The sequence below is a fragment of the Pseudonaja textilis genome, chromosome 2, assembly GCF_049901715.1.
Source record: "Pseudonaja textilis isolate UNSWEBS1 chromosome 2, rPseTex1.2, whole genome shotgun sequence".
Lineage (NCBI taxonomy): Eukaryota > Metazoa > Chordata > Lepidosauria > Squamata > Elapidae > Pseudonaja > Pseudonaja textilis.
This window is the reverse complement of record NC_141991.1, coordinates 59,078,812-59,098,658: the sequence shown is the minus strand read 5'-3', so window position 1 is coordinate 59,098,658 and position 19,847 is coordinate 59,078,812. Positions and strand designations below refer to the sequence as shown.

Genomic DNA, 19,847 nt, shown 5'->3' with positions numbered 1-19,847 from the left:
CTACCGGTACAATAGGAGAAAGTATTAGAATAGAATCAGGGAATTGTATGCGGCTAATTAAATCGATATGCTCTGCTTTTGCACCTCTTAGTAAAGAGGACAACCCTGGAAAAAAGTTTCTCTGTTGTAAAGAACACCTTTGGGGGTACAGTACTTAAAAGACTTCTAATTCATCAGCTTTATGTGTTTTAAGAAATTACAAATTATATGTGTCTTCTGTTTGAATGTCAGGTCTGATTGCTTGACAGTTCTCCCATTTTTCCCCTAAGGCAGCTCAAACACACTCCTGCTGATCTTCCTAGAGCCCTCAGCAACTGCTGATAATGCAAATCTGCTTTATGAACTATCTGTTGCTGGAAAAGGAGGCAATGTTCTTCTCCAGACAATAGGTTTAGAGCAGGGGTGTCCAACCTTGGCAACTTTAAGACTTGTGGACTTCAACTCCCAGAATTCCTGGCTGAGGAATTCTGGGAGTTGAAGTCCACAAGTCTTAAAGTTGCCAAGGTTGGATACCCCTGGTTTAGGGTTTTATTTTTAAATCTGTGGCCTGCTAGGCAGCGCATTCCCAAAAGCATCCATTCTGTTTCCCTTGGTCTTTAACCTCTATCTGAATCCACCGAGTGATGGACAGTACATGGGGTGGGAGAATCCAAACAGCATGCTGATTAAATTAAGCTATGTATTTCTTGCCTCTCCTGTCAGACGAGGTGGTAGGGGAATTAAATCAGTGTTTGAATGCTATAAAGGGCTGAGAGTGATTGGCAACTCCTAGGTCCAGAAATTAATCCTGAAAAACTTGAGGCCCTAAGTGACTGAATGCTGAAAAGCATTCAGCCAATTATCTCTGATGTACCAGCTGGAACTATGATTGGTTAAGAATGGCCAGGTGATAGTAGTCTATACTGTAGTAAAATCCCACTTGAGTTAATGTAGTGCACACTATATAGTTTGCCCTTGAATACGACCAAGAAGAAACTATCATCACTAAGGTATAATTTAGACCAGCATATTAGTAATTTCATTGGAAGTTAGGACTATTTATTTTGTTTGTTTGTCTGTCAAACATGTACAAGATAACAAGTATAGGTATGAACATAAACATGAACAAAAGAAGTAAATACAGATAAATGGGGGCAGTAAGACAGGGATGGTAGGCATGCTGGTACGTTTATGCACACCTCCTTTAAGGACCTCTTAGGAATGGGGTGAGGTCCATGGTAGACAGTTTGAGGTTGAAGCTGTGAGGGTTTGAGGCTTTAACAATGGAGTCTGGTAGGGCGTTCCAAGCATTGACCACTCTGTTGCTGCAATCATATTTTCTGCAATCGAGCTTGAATTATATTAGACATTATAGCCAAAGTGACAGATGCTGGTATGAAACCAAATTTTCTGAAGAAGTTTGTATGAATGTGTTGAAAGATATCTGTAAATATAGGTGCCACTTGGATTTCATTTATTGATTTGCAACCTAACATGGTGGAATATACCCACGTGGCAATTTGCTTCCCTACCACTGACTGGAGGGTAAGAATGGGGAGATGTGGTCAAAGAAAAGACAATCCATGCTTGTCAGCAATTGCATTCAGGCAGACGTGGAGAGATGAGCATTAGCCTGTACAAATCAAGCTGGGTAAATTTGCAAAATGAGCAACAGCCAGCTTACGAACAGCTCGCCTTTCAACGAGGCCAACACAAAGCTATGAATGCCTAAAGAAAATGTGATATTTCTGCTAAGAAAAGAAGGCCCATCACACGTTTTCAAACTGCAGGGGACCACCTGCCCTTGAGGAAGTATGCATGGATTTCTGCATGACATATCCATGCTTTTAAGAAAACTTCTCCTTCTCAAAATAAGCAGTCCTGCAAGTAGTCATCAAACAAAGGCTAACAGAGCAATAGATCCCGTATTTCTTTCCTCCCACACTCCTCCTTAACAGAATATCTCTGTTCCCTCTGTTGTCTGGCTTCCTGTCAAGATATCCTGCAGTCAGCCGAGAGCAGCCTCTAATGGGCTGCCAGGGGATTTAGTCTGTTAGGCATGTAGACCAGGTGCTGACAGCTTGCTGGAACAGCTCGCTCTACTTGCCTGATTGGAAATTGGTCTCTCATTTTCACCCTGTCATAGTGGTAGATAGCAGACGGAAGGAAGGGATGCTCTCTTTCTGCAGTCTTTCACTGCTGCAAGAGGTGGGGCACCGACAGCTTTTTCTGCCTGAAGATGCCTGGCTGGAGCCTTTTTTCACACCACCTTCGCTCTTGTCATAATGGCCAGGCTCCGGTTAGCATTATCAGCGTGTGCCACATGAAGTGGTGCCCCTTTGGCAGAAGGTCCCCTTGCAGGTGCTATTTCTCCCTATCCATTGTCTGTCCTTGTCATTTAAAAATAAAGGAGCGGGGAGTTCCTTTGTATGCACAAGTGCGATTTCCACATTTCTGGATATGGAGAAGAGCACCAGCAGGAGATGGGCTGTAAAATTAAAACATGGCTGAGAAGCATCTGCATCGGCGTCTAGTGGTCAATAGAACATTTTCTGAAACTTTTTGACCCAGACCAATTTATTGTTTTATTTTGTTAGCCTGTTTTAATATATTTATGGCATTTCTATATTTTTTCCATGGAACAGAGCTGTTCTCTGGGTGGTTTACAATGTAAAATGATAGCATAATGAAAAATAAATCCCAAAAGTGATGTGGAATACATTTTAAAGCAATCTTATCTATGAATCAGAATAGAGTTGGAAGAGATCTTGGAGGTCATCTAGTCCAACCCCACACTGCTCAAGCAACCTAAAAGCACAGGTATTTTTAAAAAATTTGGAAGGACTTTTTTAAAAAGCCTAGCAAAGAAGAAAACATGTTTCACCAGCATCTAAAGACTATTTAATTAATACCAGGCATTTTTTTTTCTATGGAGGGCATTATATGACTGCTGGACAAACTTTCCCCTTAATAGCCTCTTGCCCCAACTCATTTTGGCCAGGGCACTCAAGGGGCAGCCTTGGAAGATGATCTTCAAATCCAAGCAGGGCAGAATAATATATGGAATTTTTCAGACAATCTCACCCCAACTTCTTGAGGTTTTTAAAAGTTTCATACTATTTTGTTTGAGTCCTGAAAAGCAGGGTAAATTACAAAAGAACGTTACAAGATTTATGGACATATCACTGTAAACAATCTTGCAGCTCTGTTTCTTTAAAACAAAAAAATTAAGGTCCTGAAACAATTTGAAGGCTTTCTCACACCCAACATAAGCAACTATTCAAAAAACAGGCTGTCAAACATGAATAACTGACGTGTCTACCTCTATCCAGATAGGACACTAATTGTAACAGATTAACAGATAATAACTTTTCCATATCTTAGAGCTCGCTTATCTGCTTAGCTCCAGTGCTTCAATTAAGAGCAAACCTGGAATATAAACTTGATTCTTGGACTATAGTCTTCTCCTAAACAGATAGAATAATACTCAGCAGGTAAACCACTGAATCTCATCTGAGTTTCCATCTTTGTTTCCGTCTTTCCCTCAGTGCATTGCACCCGCTGCCTTGCCTGTGTTTAATGAAAAGAAGAGAAAGAATTAAATGCATTTGCTTCCTATGGTTAGCACCTGACCCTTTTAAGATACGCTCATCTGGCCAATGGATATCAATGGTATGATTGCCAAGAGCAAAGCAGCTATACTATAGCACCACCTTCTGGTATCAAACACCCAACCAGAACTAGACTTGTACAATACAGTCCTCCAACGCCCAATCCAGATAGCAAAAAAGGTTTTGTAAGGTATAATGAGGAAACACCCTTCAGTCAAGGAATTTTGACTGGTTGGGTCCAGAAGAAGAGCCTTCTCTGCTGTGGCTCCTGATCTTTGGAACATCTTGCTTCCCCCTCCCCTGAGTGAGAGCTGCTCCTGACCTTCTGTGAGGGCCTAAAAACTTGGGTCTGTCAGTTGGCTTGGGGCACCAATGGGGCAGTGCCACCCTGGAGGTGGTTGATAGACTAATAGCAGATCCTACCTCAACCCCTGCAGACCTTGTTCTCTCCATCTTTTTATCCTAACTTATAATTTTATTGCTCTCTCTCTATATATATATTTCTATTGTTATATTATTATATTATTAATCCTGTAAGCCACCCAGAGTCAGGTTGTGGCTAAATGGGCAGCAAATAAATTTAATAAATGAATAAAAATAAATACAATAAATAGATAAAATCACAGGTGGTGCCAAGAGAATCAACAGGATCATTGCTTGTAAAGGGTCCTCCTAGGGTTAGCTGTGTCTTGTGTCCTGCACCTAGTTGCCTAATATTCATTTTGCAGCCCTCACAACATGTGGTGGAGGAGAGACCCAAAATGTTTTTAATTGATTAGGGGATGGAGGTTCAAAGAGTGAAGTGAGTATCTGAAGTCAGAGCCATACTTAAGGCATACCTTTTGTTTCCTAAACTCACTTAAATTCTTAATTTCAAATCGGCCAAAATAATATAATAGAGGGTTTCCTGCTTGAACAGGGAATTGGACTAGAAGACCTCTAAAGTTCCTTCTGAATCTATTATTCTGTTAATCCCGTATATCAGGAGTGTCAAACTGGCGGCCCACAGGCAGGATGCGTCACACACAGGCTACGCCCACCCCAGCCCCCGAAGGGGAAAACATAGTGAAACCTCACATGACCGCAACGTGACATGGTGAGTTTGACACCCAGGCCTTATATGGCGTCACCATCATCATCAGGCATGCCCCTGTGGTTCTTGAAAGCCAAAATAATGATCAAGGGGGTTGCCTCAGGTGCAAACTATCAACTGCTGATCTAGCTTATTGCCTTATGTGCCTGTAGTTTCTTTCTCAGTCAGACATTTTTAACCTCTAGTACCAGCAAGACTCCTTCTGCATATTAGCTATAATACACCATGTAGCACAAACTTTATAGATGGACTACGGGTAACCCTCAATTTACAGCCATTCATTTAGAGACTGTTTGAAGTTTAAACAGCACTGAAAACATGACTTGTGGCTGTTTTTCACACAACCATTGTGGCATTCCCATGGTCATGTGATCAAAATTCAGATGTTTGGCAAGTGGTTTATATTAATGATGGTTGCAGTGTCCTAGGGTCATGTGATCATCTTTTGCAACGTTGACCATCAAAGTCAATGGGGAAGCCTGATTCACTTAACAACCATGTTACTAAATTAACTACTATAATGATTCACTTAACAACTGTGGCAAGAAAGGTCTTAAAATGGGGGAAATTATACTTAAAAACTGTCTTGCTTAACAACAGCTATTTTGGACTCAGTTATAGTCATACATCAAGACTACCTGTTCTAAATTATTCCTTGTTGAAGCCTGCATCCTTGAGACTTTAATAGTCAAAAGTTGTCTAATAAGACTAGAGTCATCCATGTTTTTCCTGTTTCTGCTCATAGTTTTATGGATTGATTTATATGATTTATAGTACCTCTCATTTCACACAAGTGACTTTGGGCAGCTTATAGGAACAGAAAAACAAACACAGAAAAATATGCAACACATAACCTCAGGCACCCAAGAACAAACCATAACTCTACTCACAAGGGAAAAGAAAAAAAACACATCCACAGTAGCAGAATGTATCTAACTGTTTGATCGAAATGCCTGTGGAAACAACCAGGCTTTCAATACCTGTCAGTTCTATTAGGTAGAGAAGGCTTAGAAACAGACGTCATACAGATGCAAAAGTACTTTTATTAGTACAGGTATAGAAATGGCTTCTTGCAAGTCTGAATGTGCTACCTTCTTTTATCTGCATCATGAGAATGATGGGGGGAGGCTATCTGAGGTGATTTCAAAAACGGTTTTCTTAGCTGGATTCAAGTTCTGCTTACCTGGTTGTTGCCTTGGTAACAGATCTTCCCTCTACCCTTCAAAGGCCATCTGGTTTATTTATTACATTGGGACCATCCAAATCTTGGGTGGGTGGGTGAGTGGGAATGCTGTTCCATAAGGCAGGTATTGCCACTGAGAAGACAAGATTTGGGGATACAACAAACAGGATGACATTGTTTAAGAGAAATTGCTTTGATCTGGTGGGATAAACAAGTCTGCACTAATTGTGAAGCCCAAATCATATGACAATAACTGTAGTTAAAACATTTCACAAATTTGTTACAGTTATCTAACAAACAATTTAAGTGATCAGCTCCACTGGCCTAGAGGTAGAGCTCCCACTTCACAATCAGGAGGCTATGAGTTCAATCCTAGGTAGAGGCTAATACTTGGAATAGACTTTCCTGCTAGAACAGGGGCTTGGACTAGATGACCTCCAAGGTCCCTTCCAACTATTGTTCTAATTTGATTTTTTAAAATAATTTGATTTTTTAAAATCATCTCCTTAGTTCAGATTGCAGCAGATCCAAACTGCTAGAAATTGAGAAGATGGAATAATAATGAACAATAAAACTCTTTCTACTGGCATCATGATTAAAGAGCTGATTAATTATTTGAAACAGGCCAATTTTTGATGCAATCTTTTCACCAGTGTCTTCCCTCTCACTCCATTGCCCCAGTTTTAGGTATATTTTAAAAAGCTGCCTGAGTTCTGTTCAGAGGAAATAGGTTTTTGAGCATGATAATATTAACTGTCTGAGTCTTTCAGCATTCAAAATTGTACATTTACATTCACTTAGTATCCATTGGTCAATTCATACCAAACCATAGTTAGTCACAAACAGCCTTCTAAGGATCTACTCAGCAGGGACAAAAACAACAAACAAAATAGTTCTGTAAATTCAGTTTTCTATAATGCAGATATATCATATTTTGCTTACATATACTGGAAATGAAACAACCTGCTCACAAACTGCAGCAAAAATTATGCCTTTTTAAATCTCAGCATTTTGGAATAAAATGATGGACCAGATTATAGACAAAGCTGATGAATTTCATATTGCTGGAATTCAAATATTTTCAGGATGGGAATGTCCCACAAAAATGAGTATTTGCTTTAGTATCTTCTAGAATACCTCTGAAAGACACATAAATATTCTTTGATTTAAAAACATCTTTGCTGTGTTTTTTTCCCTCTAATTATATTTAGCATTAAGAGTTGTTACTCCAGACTGCTGTCAGCACAAGATTTTATAGCTAAGTTTAAAGATGGCTCAAATAACACTGCATAAATTTACACAGCAGTATATGGTGGTATGAGTATGAGAGAGTGAGAAATAATTGATTAAGATCTTACAAATAATTGGATCTTTATTGGTATACTATGACTGCTTATTTTTCTTTTTTTTAATAAAGGAACTAACACCTGCACCTTGTAATAGAGAAGAGAGAATTTTTTTTATCAGATAATAAGGTCTTGCTTTCATTTGGCAAGCCAATTTATACTGAATGATTAGTTCTTTTCAGATGATAGAGATTTGGAATTACAATTTTGAGAAGTCTGTAACATATGTGTTTCTTATCAGGTCTTGCTGAGGTATTTACTCATCAAACCATTTTTATTTTTTTGCAATTTCTCATAGCTTCATGATTACTGTGAACAAGCTCCAGAGAGTAACCAACAATGGTGCAACAGACAGGTGAGGATTTTTAAATGAATTCTTTGCCAATTTGTGCTTTCTGAAAGGGTTAGACTATATTTTGTATAATTCCCAACTAGTGTTTTTTGTATAACTCCCAACTGCTATTGACTTGATTATAGCCCAGTCAAATCAATATTGTAATGTATAATGTGCTAATGTGTAGCAGATTAAGGGAAGGAAGGAAGCACTGGCTTCAACATTTGCAAAGGCTCCACTTGTCTGGAAACACAGCATGATTAGGGTTTTCATCTCTATTAGTATTCCACTCATATTCTAGAATATACCAATCATAGCTCCCGTTGATGTTTTTATTCATGCTGCCCAGACCAGAAATTAAGAAGCCAATGCCAGTGTTCACAAGAGCATCAGGGGTGAGGTACAGACACTTTAGTATACTTTGTACAGATTTAATAACTCAGACACATGAAAGGTAAAGCTTTGCATCAATTTAGTAACCAAAGATGTTTAACAACATACATTTATCTGTAATAGACCAAACATAGTATTTTTTCTCCCAGAAAGTAGGTTATTTGATATACTATTTTGATAAAGTATATCAAAACCCAATTATTTGGGTTTAAATGTCTGCACTTGAGGCTACTACAATTTTATAAGATTGTACAAGTGATTCTATATTTTTGAAAGAGCGGTTTCCCCAAAGGTGGTTGTATAATCTCCAAAAGAATAACCAAAGAACAATGGAAATATAAATATTAATGGCATAAATAAATATCCATAGTCTGCTGGAAGGAATTTATTTGTTTCCATTTTCATGTCTTATTCACTTGTTTTTCACTTTTCTTTTTATCCAAGCCCAGCATAACACATTTCCTTCCTTGTCTTTCTCTTCTTAAACGCAATTCAGCACTTGTTCTACACTTGACTTCGGTTCAGCCACAACCTTGGTCTGTTTTTTGAAACAGTTTTTTGAACAATGAAGACTATGTCATGAAAATGTATTTGGGGAAAAGAAGAGTAGAAAGAGGCAGTACTATAGAATTTACAACACATTTGCTAAGCAGGATAATGGATGCACCATTATCCCATTGTCTTCTATGGCTTTTTATTCCTATGTGATTATATTGCTAATTTCATATAGGGATTGAAGCCATGCAATACATTGGGGACTTGCAACAGAGGATGCCTTTAAATGCCTAAATGCTCCTTACATACATGGATGTCAGAATTATTTTTGATTCTCAGTAAATGCCCTACCTGTCATTTTGAGACCAAGAAGAAACCAGATACTACTAATTATCTAGGTCTAATGGGTACATGGGACCTTTTGCTCTGTTAACCCTTCCTTCCTTCCTTCCTTCCTTCCTTCCTTCCTTCCTTCCTTCCTTCCTTCCTTCCTTCCTCCTAATTTTATCTCACATGCAATCATCTACACAGAGGTACCTTATGTAGTTCATCCTTAACTACAGAAAACATGCCTAGAGCAGTATTTTCAATTACCTGCATCTAAGCAGCTTTCTGAAGTGGTTCTCCACCATCATTTGAAGAGAAGCACAAGCAATGGAAGAAATACTTTTAAGAGTCTGTTTTATTTATATGTATGCATTTATACTGTTTAAAATTTGTATGCCACTTCCTATTTTAAAATATGTCAGAGTTGTCTAGGAGAAGAATGATAATGCTTTTACACTCCACCCTTTGGTGTCTGCTTGGGTACAAAAGTGAGCCAAGTTGCTTTTCCTCTGAAAAGCTGAGGTCAAAGGCAGATCTTCTGAAGGAGAACCCTTCCCTTTAGCACGGGGTCAAAACACATTCTGCCACTGATCCTTCCTGATAAAGAAGCGATAGACAAATATTTTTTTATCCACAGCCAAGAGGTGCTCTTGGCTTTTTGTGAGTTTGGGAAGTGGAAAGCTGAAAACGATGCTGTGGCAGAAGTTATTATTGCAGTTATATAATCTTTCCAAAACTTTCTGAGGCATCATCAGGGGCTTTTATAAAGAATGTGTTAAATCTGTCACATTAGTGAAAATGGCAAAATTAGTTTGTGAAAGAGATTATTGGAGAACCCCTTCTGCTCACTTCATAAAGCACCCATTAACACCTTGTGAAACATTAGCCATTAATCAGAATCTGGGCAGAATAAACTACCCACACATATCATTATCTGATCCTTAATGAAGCGATAATAAGAATGCTGGGGAGAAGGGATATTAATGTTTCCTAAGAGTCCAGAGCAGTGGAAAGGCTAGAAGCCAAGGTTTTTAATTTGGTGCCAAAAGCTTCCACTATTAATAAGGTAGTTACTTATCCTCAGCCATTAGCACTGTTTGGCCACAAGTGTTCCACTTACGTAAATGAGCTCAGCCCTGAGAAAGTGCCAGCTGTTGGGCTGTTGATCCTCTTCCCATCTGGCTCTATTCTGCCTGGTGGAATCGGTGTCTAATTCATCCTACCCAACTGACAGTGTCATTCAAGCCACGGTTTTATTTTCTTGTTTGGTTGTGATGGCGATTACAGGATTCATCCTTCCACAGAGAGCATAACATAAACTGTCAGCCTCTGTGCCACACTTGACTTGACCTGTCTCACCAAACACTATCAATGTCTAGTAAAAAAAATACAGTAGTCTTTTAACTATTTTTCTTTCTTTAAAAAAACAAACACAAATTCCATATTTTGAAAGGATAAAATCAACTTTACAAGAGTATTCTTCCTCCTGGAGTATTTTTAACAGTGTGGAGATTTTGGTCAAAGACTGAAGGACCGCAAGTATACAATTGTTCTCCAGTCAAAACATGTTTGCAGATTTTGGAACTTCTACGAAGAACAGTCTGAATGACATGTGCAATAAATTTACATAGAAAAAACTTCCTAAAATGGATCCCAAATCCTGGAAATTCTGTCAAAATATCTATGGAACGTAGTTGGCAGCAATAGAGACGCGATTGGCATAGCTTTACCAATTTATTTATTTCTCAGCTTTACAAGTCTTGCTCTGGGCATTTCTGCCAAACACTAAGCAGATGCCATTCTGCTTTGGGATCAGTCAATGACAGGTAACGATAGATCTATCAAAGTGATTCTCAGCCTGAGGCTCTCCAGATGCACCAGATTTCAATTAATAGGATACCCATCTGGGTTTAGGAAGGATGCTATATCATATTGTTCCCACTTCTTGGGAAAAAAATGGGGAAATGTTGCAAGAATATTTTAGAATGTTTAACACCAGAACCATGTAAGATCTGCCATTTTTTGGCCATTTTCCTCCTTTCCTTTTCCTTTCCTTTCCTTGTAGGGGTAGTGTAGAAGCTAGCTGAAGAGACTTGTCTATCTTTTCTCTGCCTTGGCTATTTTGGAACACGGTAGATTTTAATGTGTAGAACTATTTATGGATGTACATCCTATTTAGATGAAGAAACACTCATGTGGTCATTGACACAAAAGAAGGTACATAAGTACTATAATCTTCTGATGCTCTATTTTTTCTTACTCTGACACTTGCATTTCTTACTATTTTTCTAAGCCGCTATTACTGCAGACGGTAAATAAAAATTAATCTGCTAACACTTTACTATTGGATTACTATTTACAGAGTTCCTGCGGTGCTGGCAGAAACCAGTTTCTAGCAAAACCATTAGTACAGAAATGATTGGAAATGATTAATTCACGTGTCTCCTTCTTCTTTTCACGTACAGCAAAATCACCAGGTACCAACGAATATTCTGTTAGGTATGACAATGATTTACGTGCCTTCAGTACAATAATTAAACCAATGACTTCCCAGGACTCCACTCCCAGCCAGAAACTACCGAATGATGATATATGGTGATGTGGATTAAAAAAAAAATATGAAACTTGGCCTGGGTGTTAGCAGAGCAGACTTTTACTTTCAATGTGCAAATGTCCTAGTACATAAAATGCATTTGTAGGTCTCCCCTTTTGGTCACTTTCATTTGCAAAGGAACCCATAGAGGATATGATAGAAAAATTACTGATTTTTAATCAGCAGAATCAGAAGAATGGAAAGAATTAGTGGTGGAGTTTAACTTTATCCCCCTGCCATCTTTTTTACACACAGCCCTTCCTGTGACTATTCTAATACGGAGGCAAGAGAATAGCCGGATTTGCTTACATCCTGTATGTTTTTCTTTCTCTATCTCCAATGACAGTAAAGGTTGCAAAACATGTACATCACATTTCGAAAATGCGTTCTTAGTTTTGTTGTCCTTGACCAACTTTCCCCACTTCTAGTTTCACCTCATTAAAGGAAAAGAGAATGGGAAATAAAGATATTCAGAGAGGAGAAAAACCAAGAGAAAACTGGTGTGAAGTGTGCTTCAAGCAACAATATCCTTTCATCTGTTTTCATCAGCTTTTCCTTTTTGAAAAATGTATTTAGTTTAATAATCAGTGAAATGTTCATCTTAAACACACACGCAACACACAACTTTAAGAGCAATGGGATTACCCTGAAGTAGTAGCTGCTGCCAAGGCTTTGCGAATGAGCCTGAAATCACGCATGAACAGCATCTCCAAGGATTAATGAAGAACTCTGCTGATATAAAGAAACTGTTTTGGTGTGGGTTTTTTTAAAAAATTCTCCTGAAGCTGATGCTGTGAGGGATACAGAAAACACAACGAGGACACAAAATTAGTTTAAACCTGTGCAGGAAGGCAGATATAAGTAGGCTTTCATCCTTGAGTGATTTTAGCAATACAATCCTTAATTCCTGGTCCTCTAATACAAAGGTTCTTCACTGAAACTTTGGCAAAAAAAAAAAAAAGCATCTCATTTGCCATTAACCCTTCATATGCCATTAAGAGCTTGAAGTGCAATATATTCATGGAAGCTAAATGCAGTACGGTAAAATGAAAAAACAAAGTCAGACACTTTGTGCTGTTCCAAATGTAGTAAGTACTTGCTAGGAATACTCTGCATTGTATTAGGTAACCTGACGAGATCAAGTGACAAATACCTAGCATGCTGTACACCCCAAGACCACATGCCCAATTGAAATAAGTTTGCTTATGTATCCTAACCTTCTTTTAATAATGATGTGGGGTTAGCATTCTTCTCTTGCAAACAACAAGTTAGAAGTCAATGGTTTAATCTTACATCCCTTGATCAAAAGGCAAGCATGTAATATTTAGAGAAAATATAATAATTAGCTCTCAAACTATTTCTAGACTCCCTTTAAATACTAAAATGTCCAAAGGAATATGTTTCATTTTTTAATACATTTTCTACACCTTGTTGGATTTTAAATTACATAATTTAATTGTGGTGGGTGGTTTGCACTTAAGAATGAGGTGGATCGGCTTTCAAATGTTGCCAGCTAGATGGAAGATATTTGCTCATGAACAGCTCTCAAATATTTGGGAAATGATTTTAGCCCCCAACTCATGAGCAAAGCCTGATTACGTGGATCTATTTCCCAAATGGCTGTTTTCTAAGCTAAGCAGCCTTTAGTCTCAGATGCATGGTTTCCATTATAGCTAAATGATCAGCTAAAGGGCATCTGAGTCATGCAATAATCACTGCAATAATCTCTAATTTATTTACTACAGATTTTTTAAAAATTGGTCATATAGTCAACAGGACTATATGCAAACATTTGTAAGCAAACATTTGTAGGATTTTTATTTTAACTGATGGGGTCCAGGTAGACCTTTGCCCCCAGCCTTTGGAACATTCTGCTCCCCAAAGGTGAGGCGGGCCCCCACAATTCTGGCCTTCTGGAAATGTCTGAAGACCTGACTCTTCCCTGAAGGCCCACCTCACTTTTAAATTTAATTCAGAATTTTAATGATTCTGTTCTTGTTTAACTGCCCCCATTATAATATTTATACGTAGCTTTTAGGTTTTTATGTCTAATTTGTACATTGTCCAGTCACACACACACACACACACATTAACGCTGAAGGAGAAAAGCTTCGTTTTTTTCCACAGCATTTCACACACTGCACTCATTTTTAGTGAAATAAAAAGATCTGCTGGAAGCAGATTTCCAAACATTTAATATACCAGCAAAAAGTTCTGCATTCAGATGGATGGAATAACTCTTCGGCTTGTCTAAATGTTATTGATGGAAATCTGATGGAAACCTGGGGAGACTTAGGCTGCAGCAAATCTTTAAATATTTTTCCAAGTTTGAGGATTTTGATTTATCAATGTAGGGAGAATGGAATCAAATATAAATTTCCTCCTTTTTACTTAAGTGGGGGCAGATTTGATCAAGGCTATGGTTCCCAAGGACCATAAGATTGTTCTCATTTCCTCCCTCCATCCTTCCTTCCTTCCCTCTCTCTCTCTCTCCCTCCCTCTCCCCCCTCTCAAAAAAAGGGGGTACCAGATGGGCACCATTTTAGTTTGTTGCAAAATAAGGGTAGAATGTTGTAATAACCAAAACGAAGTTGTGGTTAATTTATGGAATACTCAATTTAAACCTCATTGAAACATGGATTGGTATTCTAATTTGTCCTTTTTGCTGAACTGGAACAGCAACAGCTAGCTTAGATTAATCAATGGGTGACTTTCATGAAAGCCATTATATTACGTGTATGATCAAAAAAATGATGTTTTGTTCAGCTTATTGAAGTGACCAACTTGGTGATGTTGCTCCAATAGTGGACTGTATTGTGCAATGCAGCAATTTGGCAACAGTTGCCTGCGTGGGTCTTTCTTGTCTTTGTTCTCTGGGATTAGAGGAGTTAATCAAAGCGACAGTGACTTCTGGCTTGATATAGTTAGAAAGGTCACAAACCTGAGGCTCCATTGTTTTCCAGTCAATGGTAAACTGATACATAAAATGCTTGCAGCTTCCATTCTGCACAATGCATTCCCCATGAAATTATCAATCAGCAAGAAAAAGCCATTACGAAAGGTGAGCAAGATCAAGGTTACATTAGTTTCAGCACATCTAGCCCATTTTTCAAACTCTTCTTCCAATAACAGGTAGTGATACTGAAATGGAGCAGGTGCTAAAAAATGCATATCCTGCCTGGATTTGATGGAAATTAGATTCTCAGTTCCAACCTCATTCGATGTGGACTCTACAGCTAAACAAAGGAAACTTGGAGCTCTCTGTTTCCACTAGGATGAGTTAACATACAATGACAAGCTGATTTTTCATGTTGGGAAACCAGAAGTATAGAGCTAATATGAACCTGAAATCACTGATCTGAAGCTTTTTCTGTTATTACTTTTCAGACATGGTGGGGAAATTGTCTCATATATGAATTTAGGCTAGATGCTCTGACGTCCCGTGGCAGGGTGTAATAAACAATTCTTGAAGAAAATGCTTTATTTTGCAGTGGTACACAAAAAGTTCAACAACCCTGTATTAGCTTCAGAAACTGCCTCAGCAGATCCACAGGGAAAAGAGTTACAAGTTTAGCACAGTATTGCTTCCATACAAAATTATTCCTCCCAATGTCATGTCTCTTATGACTGAGTCTCCGTTTACATGAAGTCTAAAGGGCAGGAAACTGTCCCATGTGCATGAAGAATCCCAAGTGAGCAAGCACCTTAATGACCAAGTACCTTGCACTATCTCAGTTCCGGCTTGCATGAGCGAACTGTTACACAAACACATCCTCCCCACCATCTACAGACATGAACCATATACCTCTAGAGGGCAGCGGTGGGGGGGGGGGGGAATCATCACATGCGGGGGCGGGGGAAGCAAGCCCCTGTGAGACAAACTTCTGTTTAACATCTGAGGAGGGTACAGTTTCAAAATACAGTGGGTCAACCTTAGACGATAGACGATTACAAAATTAAGGTGCCCTCTGGATGCCATCCTCAAGGCTAAATAATAAGAGTTTTGTTAGCTCTTTTTTTAAAGCCTGGCCCACTCAGAATGACCAGAAGAATTCTTCACACTACTGAAGAAAGTTGTTATAAAAAAAATAATTGTCATAGTTTCAAGAAGCTGTTTCCATGATCTAATTAAAAAAAAAAAAGTGACCCCCACTTGTCTATCAATATCCGTCCATTAGGTCTTCGTTATCAACAGCCTGGATAGAGATATTCCATTCGGGTTGCCTACAGATTCCTTCATAATCAGAACAGCTCAATGTCTGTGGCATCACTAAGTTCGGCTTCTGATTAAAACAGCGTGAATGTCCATGACATTTGTGCCTGTCAGGCCTGTCATCAAAAGGTGATGTCCATTTTGGAACTTGGTGAAAAATGTGTATGAATCATTATTGCTCAACGTGCTTCCCACGTCAAAGCCTTCCTGCTCAGCCTCCTCCACCAGATCCTGGCTGCAGAAGGCCCCAGCAGCCTCTGTTGGCCCATCTTGTCCATCAGTTCCACCACTCAAAAACATGACTTCGTATTTACTAAGATAGCTTCCCTCCATAGTGGATTTAGCTCTGTGCAGTTCCAAGGCCACTCGCAGAGCCAGTTCCTGGTTCCTTCCACCCTTCCCATTTCCTTGAATCTGCACGGTGGTTTCTCCACCTGCCATAAGACAAATGGGGTTTTCCGCATGGGTTTCTTTCATTGTTGTTAGAGGGTCTATCAGGCTCAAGACTGGAATCTCCAGCTGTCCTGCAATGCTTGTGAGCATTTCTTTCACAGAATCTCTTAAAGGTCTGTTTCCAGCATCGTTTATAATGCTCAAGCACACAAACTGAATCAATAGGCTATAGAAAAGGGCAACAGTGCTGACTTCCCCACCCACAGCATCACTCAAAAGTATAGTCAGGTAACCCAACTGTTCTGCCTGGCATTTGGCTCCCTCTAAAGCTAGCCTGTTGGATCCAATCACAACATTGCAGACATGGGAATAGTTTTTCTGGGTGCTGTGCTTTGTGACAGAGCTAGAGAGGACTGTCAACACAGACTTTGGCAAGGTGTCCAATACATCATACTTGGCCAGTATCTGAAAGCAGTCCTGCATGCTGTGAGAACTGGCAACAGTCGGGCCACTTGCTATAATGTCCAATGGATTTCCAATGACATCAGAGAGGATGAGGCTCAACACCTGAAAAAATAAGCAATAGTAAATATTGTTCATGTTATATTGGAATTTGCATCTTACTTTTAACTATGCCTACCTTGATTTTGTGAAAATATGTATTTGAATTTTAATATGCTAATAATGTTTGAAATAAGTTGTTTTCAGGTATAATTTATGACAACAAATGACATTCCACCATTCCTTATAAAACAATGTTTCTCTACTTTGGATTGCTACAGAATGGATTTTTATCAGGTACTTTTCAAAGACCAGATCTCATCTTTCCACCTATCCTTTAATATATTATCCCAATAATCCCACTGTTTAACAATGACTAAGTTGCCTGCTATAAGCCACCATGAAAAATAGGTTTTTTTTCTTTTTTGCTTTGCAATTTCTTATTCTGGCCATCAAAATGGAAATTGAATCTTTGAATTTCAGTTGCTATTGAGCGCAACATACTCACTCAATGTGAGCGCATAGGTCAAGGGTCTTCAAACTTGGCAAGTTTAAGACTTGTGGACTTGAACTCCCAGAATTCCTGAGCTAACATGACTAGAGGAGGAATTCTGGGAGTTGAAGTCCACAAGTCTTAAAGCTGTCAAGTTTGAAGACTCCTGGCATAGGTACTCATTTTGGGTCTGCAAGATCAGATGATCGCTTGAATACGAGGGGGCGGGGTGGAAAGTCAAAAGTCAAATACTGTCTGGAGTATTTTATCTCCTCTAACACTAACTTGAGATCCAGTTTGATGTAGGAGTTAAGGGATCATGCTAGAAACCAGGAGATGGTGAGTTTTAATCCTGCCACAGGCAGGAAGCCAGCCTCCTTTCCTGGGCTGAGAGAAAGTGACTGGCACAAGGTCACCCAGTCACTTTCTCTCAGCCCAAGAAAGGAGGCAATGGTAAACCACCTCCTAAAAGCCTTGCCAATAAAACTTCAGGGATTAGTCCAGGCAGTCGCCAGGAATTAAAAACTGTGAGATGCCCACAAAGGGGGAATGGTTGTGATGGACTACTACAATGTGTGGCAGTTTCCTAAAAAGGAGGGAGCATATTTCAGAAAGGGGAGAGGAGACAAAAGGTAAAACAGCCAGAGCTATATAGGAGACAGAGGAAGAGAATATGGATACCCACAGTCTGTTGTGTGTAGGCAAATAAAGAACTCTGACTGAATTGCTCTTCATTATTCTTGGGTTTAACCTGACAAAAACTAACTTGAAGATACACACACACACACACACACAAACCCCACCACCACCACCAAAAACTCTGCCTAGATTCCAACTGGAGACATTTTAGAAGCTCAGTTATAAACCTAAGCCAATTTTATCACAAGATTGAAAGATTAAAATAAAATAATTACATTAATGCTGTTAAGAGGCTTTAGTTGACTAATTGCACCACTTGGAATCATGCACTGAATAACGAATACATTTGAATCTGCACTGAAAGGGATTTGGAGAAATCCTACATATTCGAAATGAAGCTGAGCCAGAGTCCTAGGATAGGAAAGACGGCCACCTTCACATTTCCTGCCTGCTGAAAAACTGGGAATGAATGATGTAGCCAATCTATATCTTCAAATACTGTTTGATTTCTGCTGTAAAAAAACCAAAAACGGGCTCAGTGTATTACTAGTAGACAGAACTGTGTTTGGCATATAAAGTATGAATCATATTTCAAATTCTTCCCTACTGCTCTGACAAAATTACTGTCTTTCGCTTTTATGAAAAATAGGTCATATTTCATAGTTTATGCAGGTAGTCCTTGACTTATGACCACAATTGGGACCAGAATTTTTGTCATACATTGTTGCAGTTGTCAAATTCAATTTTATGATTGTTTTTACAACAATTGCTAAGTGAATCACTGTAGTTATTAAGCTAATCCACAATCTTCCCAATGAGAAACTGGCAAAAAAGTTACAAATCATGATCATGTAACCACATGATTGCAATCACATTGCAATCATGTGACCATGGTGGTGGTGTAACAGTTGTAAGTGAGAGCATTGGTCATAAGTGTGAGGACCGGGCTTTTTTTTCAGCACCACTGTAACTTCAAACATTTGTTAAACAATTGGTTGTAAGTCAAAGGCTACCTGGATAAGTTCTTAATTGTTAAATGTTTGCAATATCTGCAAAACAGAAATGTTTTTTAAAAAGTTAAAATCCGCAACCCAAATTATTTACAAATTGTGTAAAAGAAAAATTAAGCAACAAAGCATTGTTTTTACTTAATTCATAGTAGTCATTACAGCTGAACAATCAGAATTTCTGATGAAATGCTTTGGCATTTTTAGCACAGAACTTTAAGCCTCCTGTTCAAATACTCCATTCACCTCAAAGAGTAGAATTTATCACATTTAATTTTGGGGGGAAACCCTGAGCCCTTATGATCATGCACAGGAAATAAAATTATAAAAGGACTTCTGGAAAGGGCTCTAGATGGAAGTTGGTGCATTAAAACTAAGGTCTTCCAGATTTGTACCAAATTAGCCTGCGTTGCAATGATTTTTACAAATAAATCACTGTTGCATAATTCACTCTGGGGACATTAATTTGTACTTACTGCATTATTCTGTATGCACATTTCCTAGCTCAGCCTAGAGCTAAAAGATTTCTTCAAGAATACTAAAAATATGTTAAGAACCAATCATAACCATTTCCCTACATTCCTAAGTTTTCTGTTTCTGATTGCTCCAAATGTTTAAGCATCAGAACTGACTAGTATAAGGTCCCTGACATTGATGAGGATAAAAATTATTCAGACCTTCAGCACCAAAATTTATCCATCTCTAAACCACAGTCTAGAGAACTACAACTGGCATTTTTTTTAAAAAAACCCTAAGTCTTATTTGGCCAAGACAGCTTTTAATACCCTTACCTGGGCAGGATGAGCGATCTGGGCCAGCCCCCCACCTTTTGACAAAGAGAGAGCCTTTCGAATGGTATTCAGCTCTTGGATGGTGGCTCCTTTTAAAGCAAGTAACCTGGTGATGGTGGCCTTGTCTTCAAGGGTGACAGGAGGGATAGGCGCAGGTAAAAGGGCAGAACCACCTCCTAAAAGGCAGAAAAGTGTGCTTTTAGGCAACAAGGCTCCTTTCTTGCAAAGGTTAGCCTCTATCAGAAGACAACAGAACTCCAAAGAGAGGCAGTATTTTCCTCTTTGCCTCTTTCCATCCTTTGCAATTTTTCTCCTCCCGCTTTTCAGACGATTGTTTTACAGAATGACAACTGGGGATATTTTCCTATCAAGTGATTAAAACAGAGATTCACATCTAAACTTCTAAAAGGGCAAGGTAGCTTTCCTCCCATATATATTAAAAGTAGACAGCCAATT

At 38.8% G+C, this 19,847-nt stretch overlaps 1 protein-coding gene and 1 long non-coding RNA gene across 4 annotated transcripts in view; one reads left to right on the top strand and one right to left on the bottom strand.

The window, feature by feature from the left end:
- LOC148126870 (uncharacterized) overlaps window positions 1-11,861 on the top strand; it is a 22,549-nt gene extending 10,688 nt beyond the window's left edge. The window contains exons 2-3 of the long non-coding RNA XR_015741657.1: window positions 7,511-7,567; window positions 11,783-11,861. This is a non-coding gene — a long non-coding RNA (uncharacterized LOC148126870). The remainder of the gene's footprint in view (window positions 1-7,510; window positions 7,568-11,782) is intronic.
- The window catches only part of GLYCTK (glycerate kinase), a 27,940-nt gene continuing 19,486 nt past the window's right edge, over window positions 11,394-19,847 (bottom strand). For 2 of the 3 annotated variants that reach the window (XM_026725085.2, XM_087924013.1), the window contains 2 exons: window positions 19,392-19,567; window positions 14,818-16,527 (listed from right to left, as the gene is read on the bottom strand). In XM_026725085.2, coding sequence (XP_026580870.1) covers window positions 15,625-16,527; window positions 19,392-19,567 — 1,079 coding nt within the window. In that variant the 3' untranslated portion in view covers window positions 14,818-15,624. Of the gene's footprint in view, window positions 12,146-14,817; window positions 16,528-19,391; window positions 19,568-19,847 lie in introns of those variants that run through there. The other variant, XM_087924014.1, reaches the window with a different exon arrangement.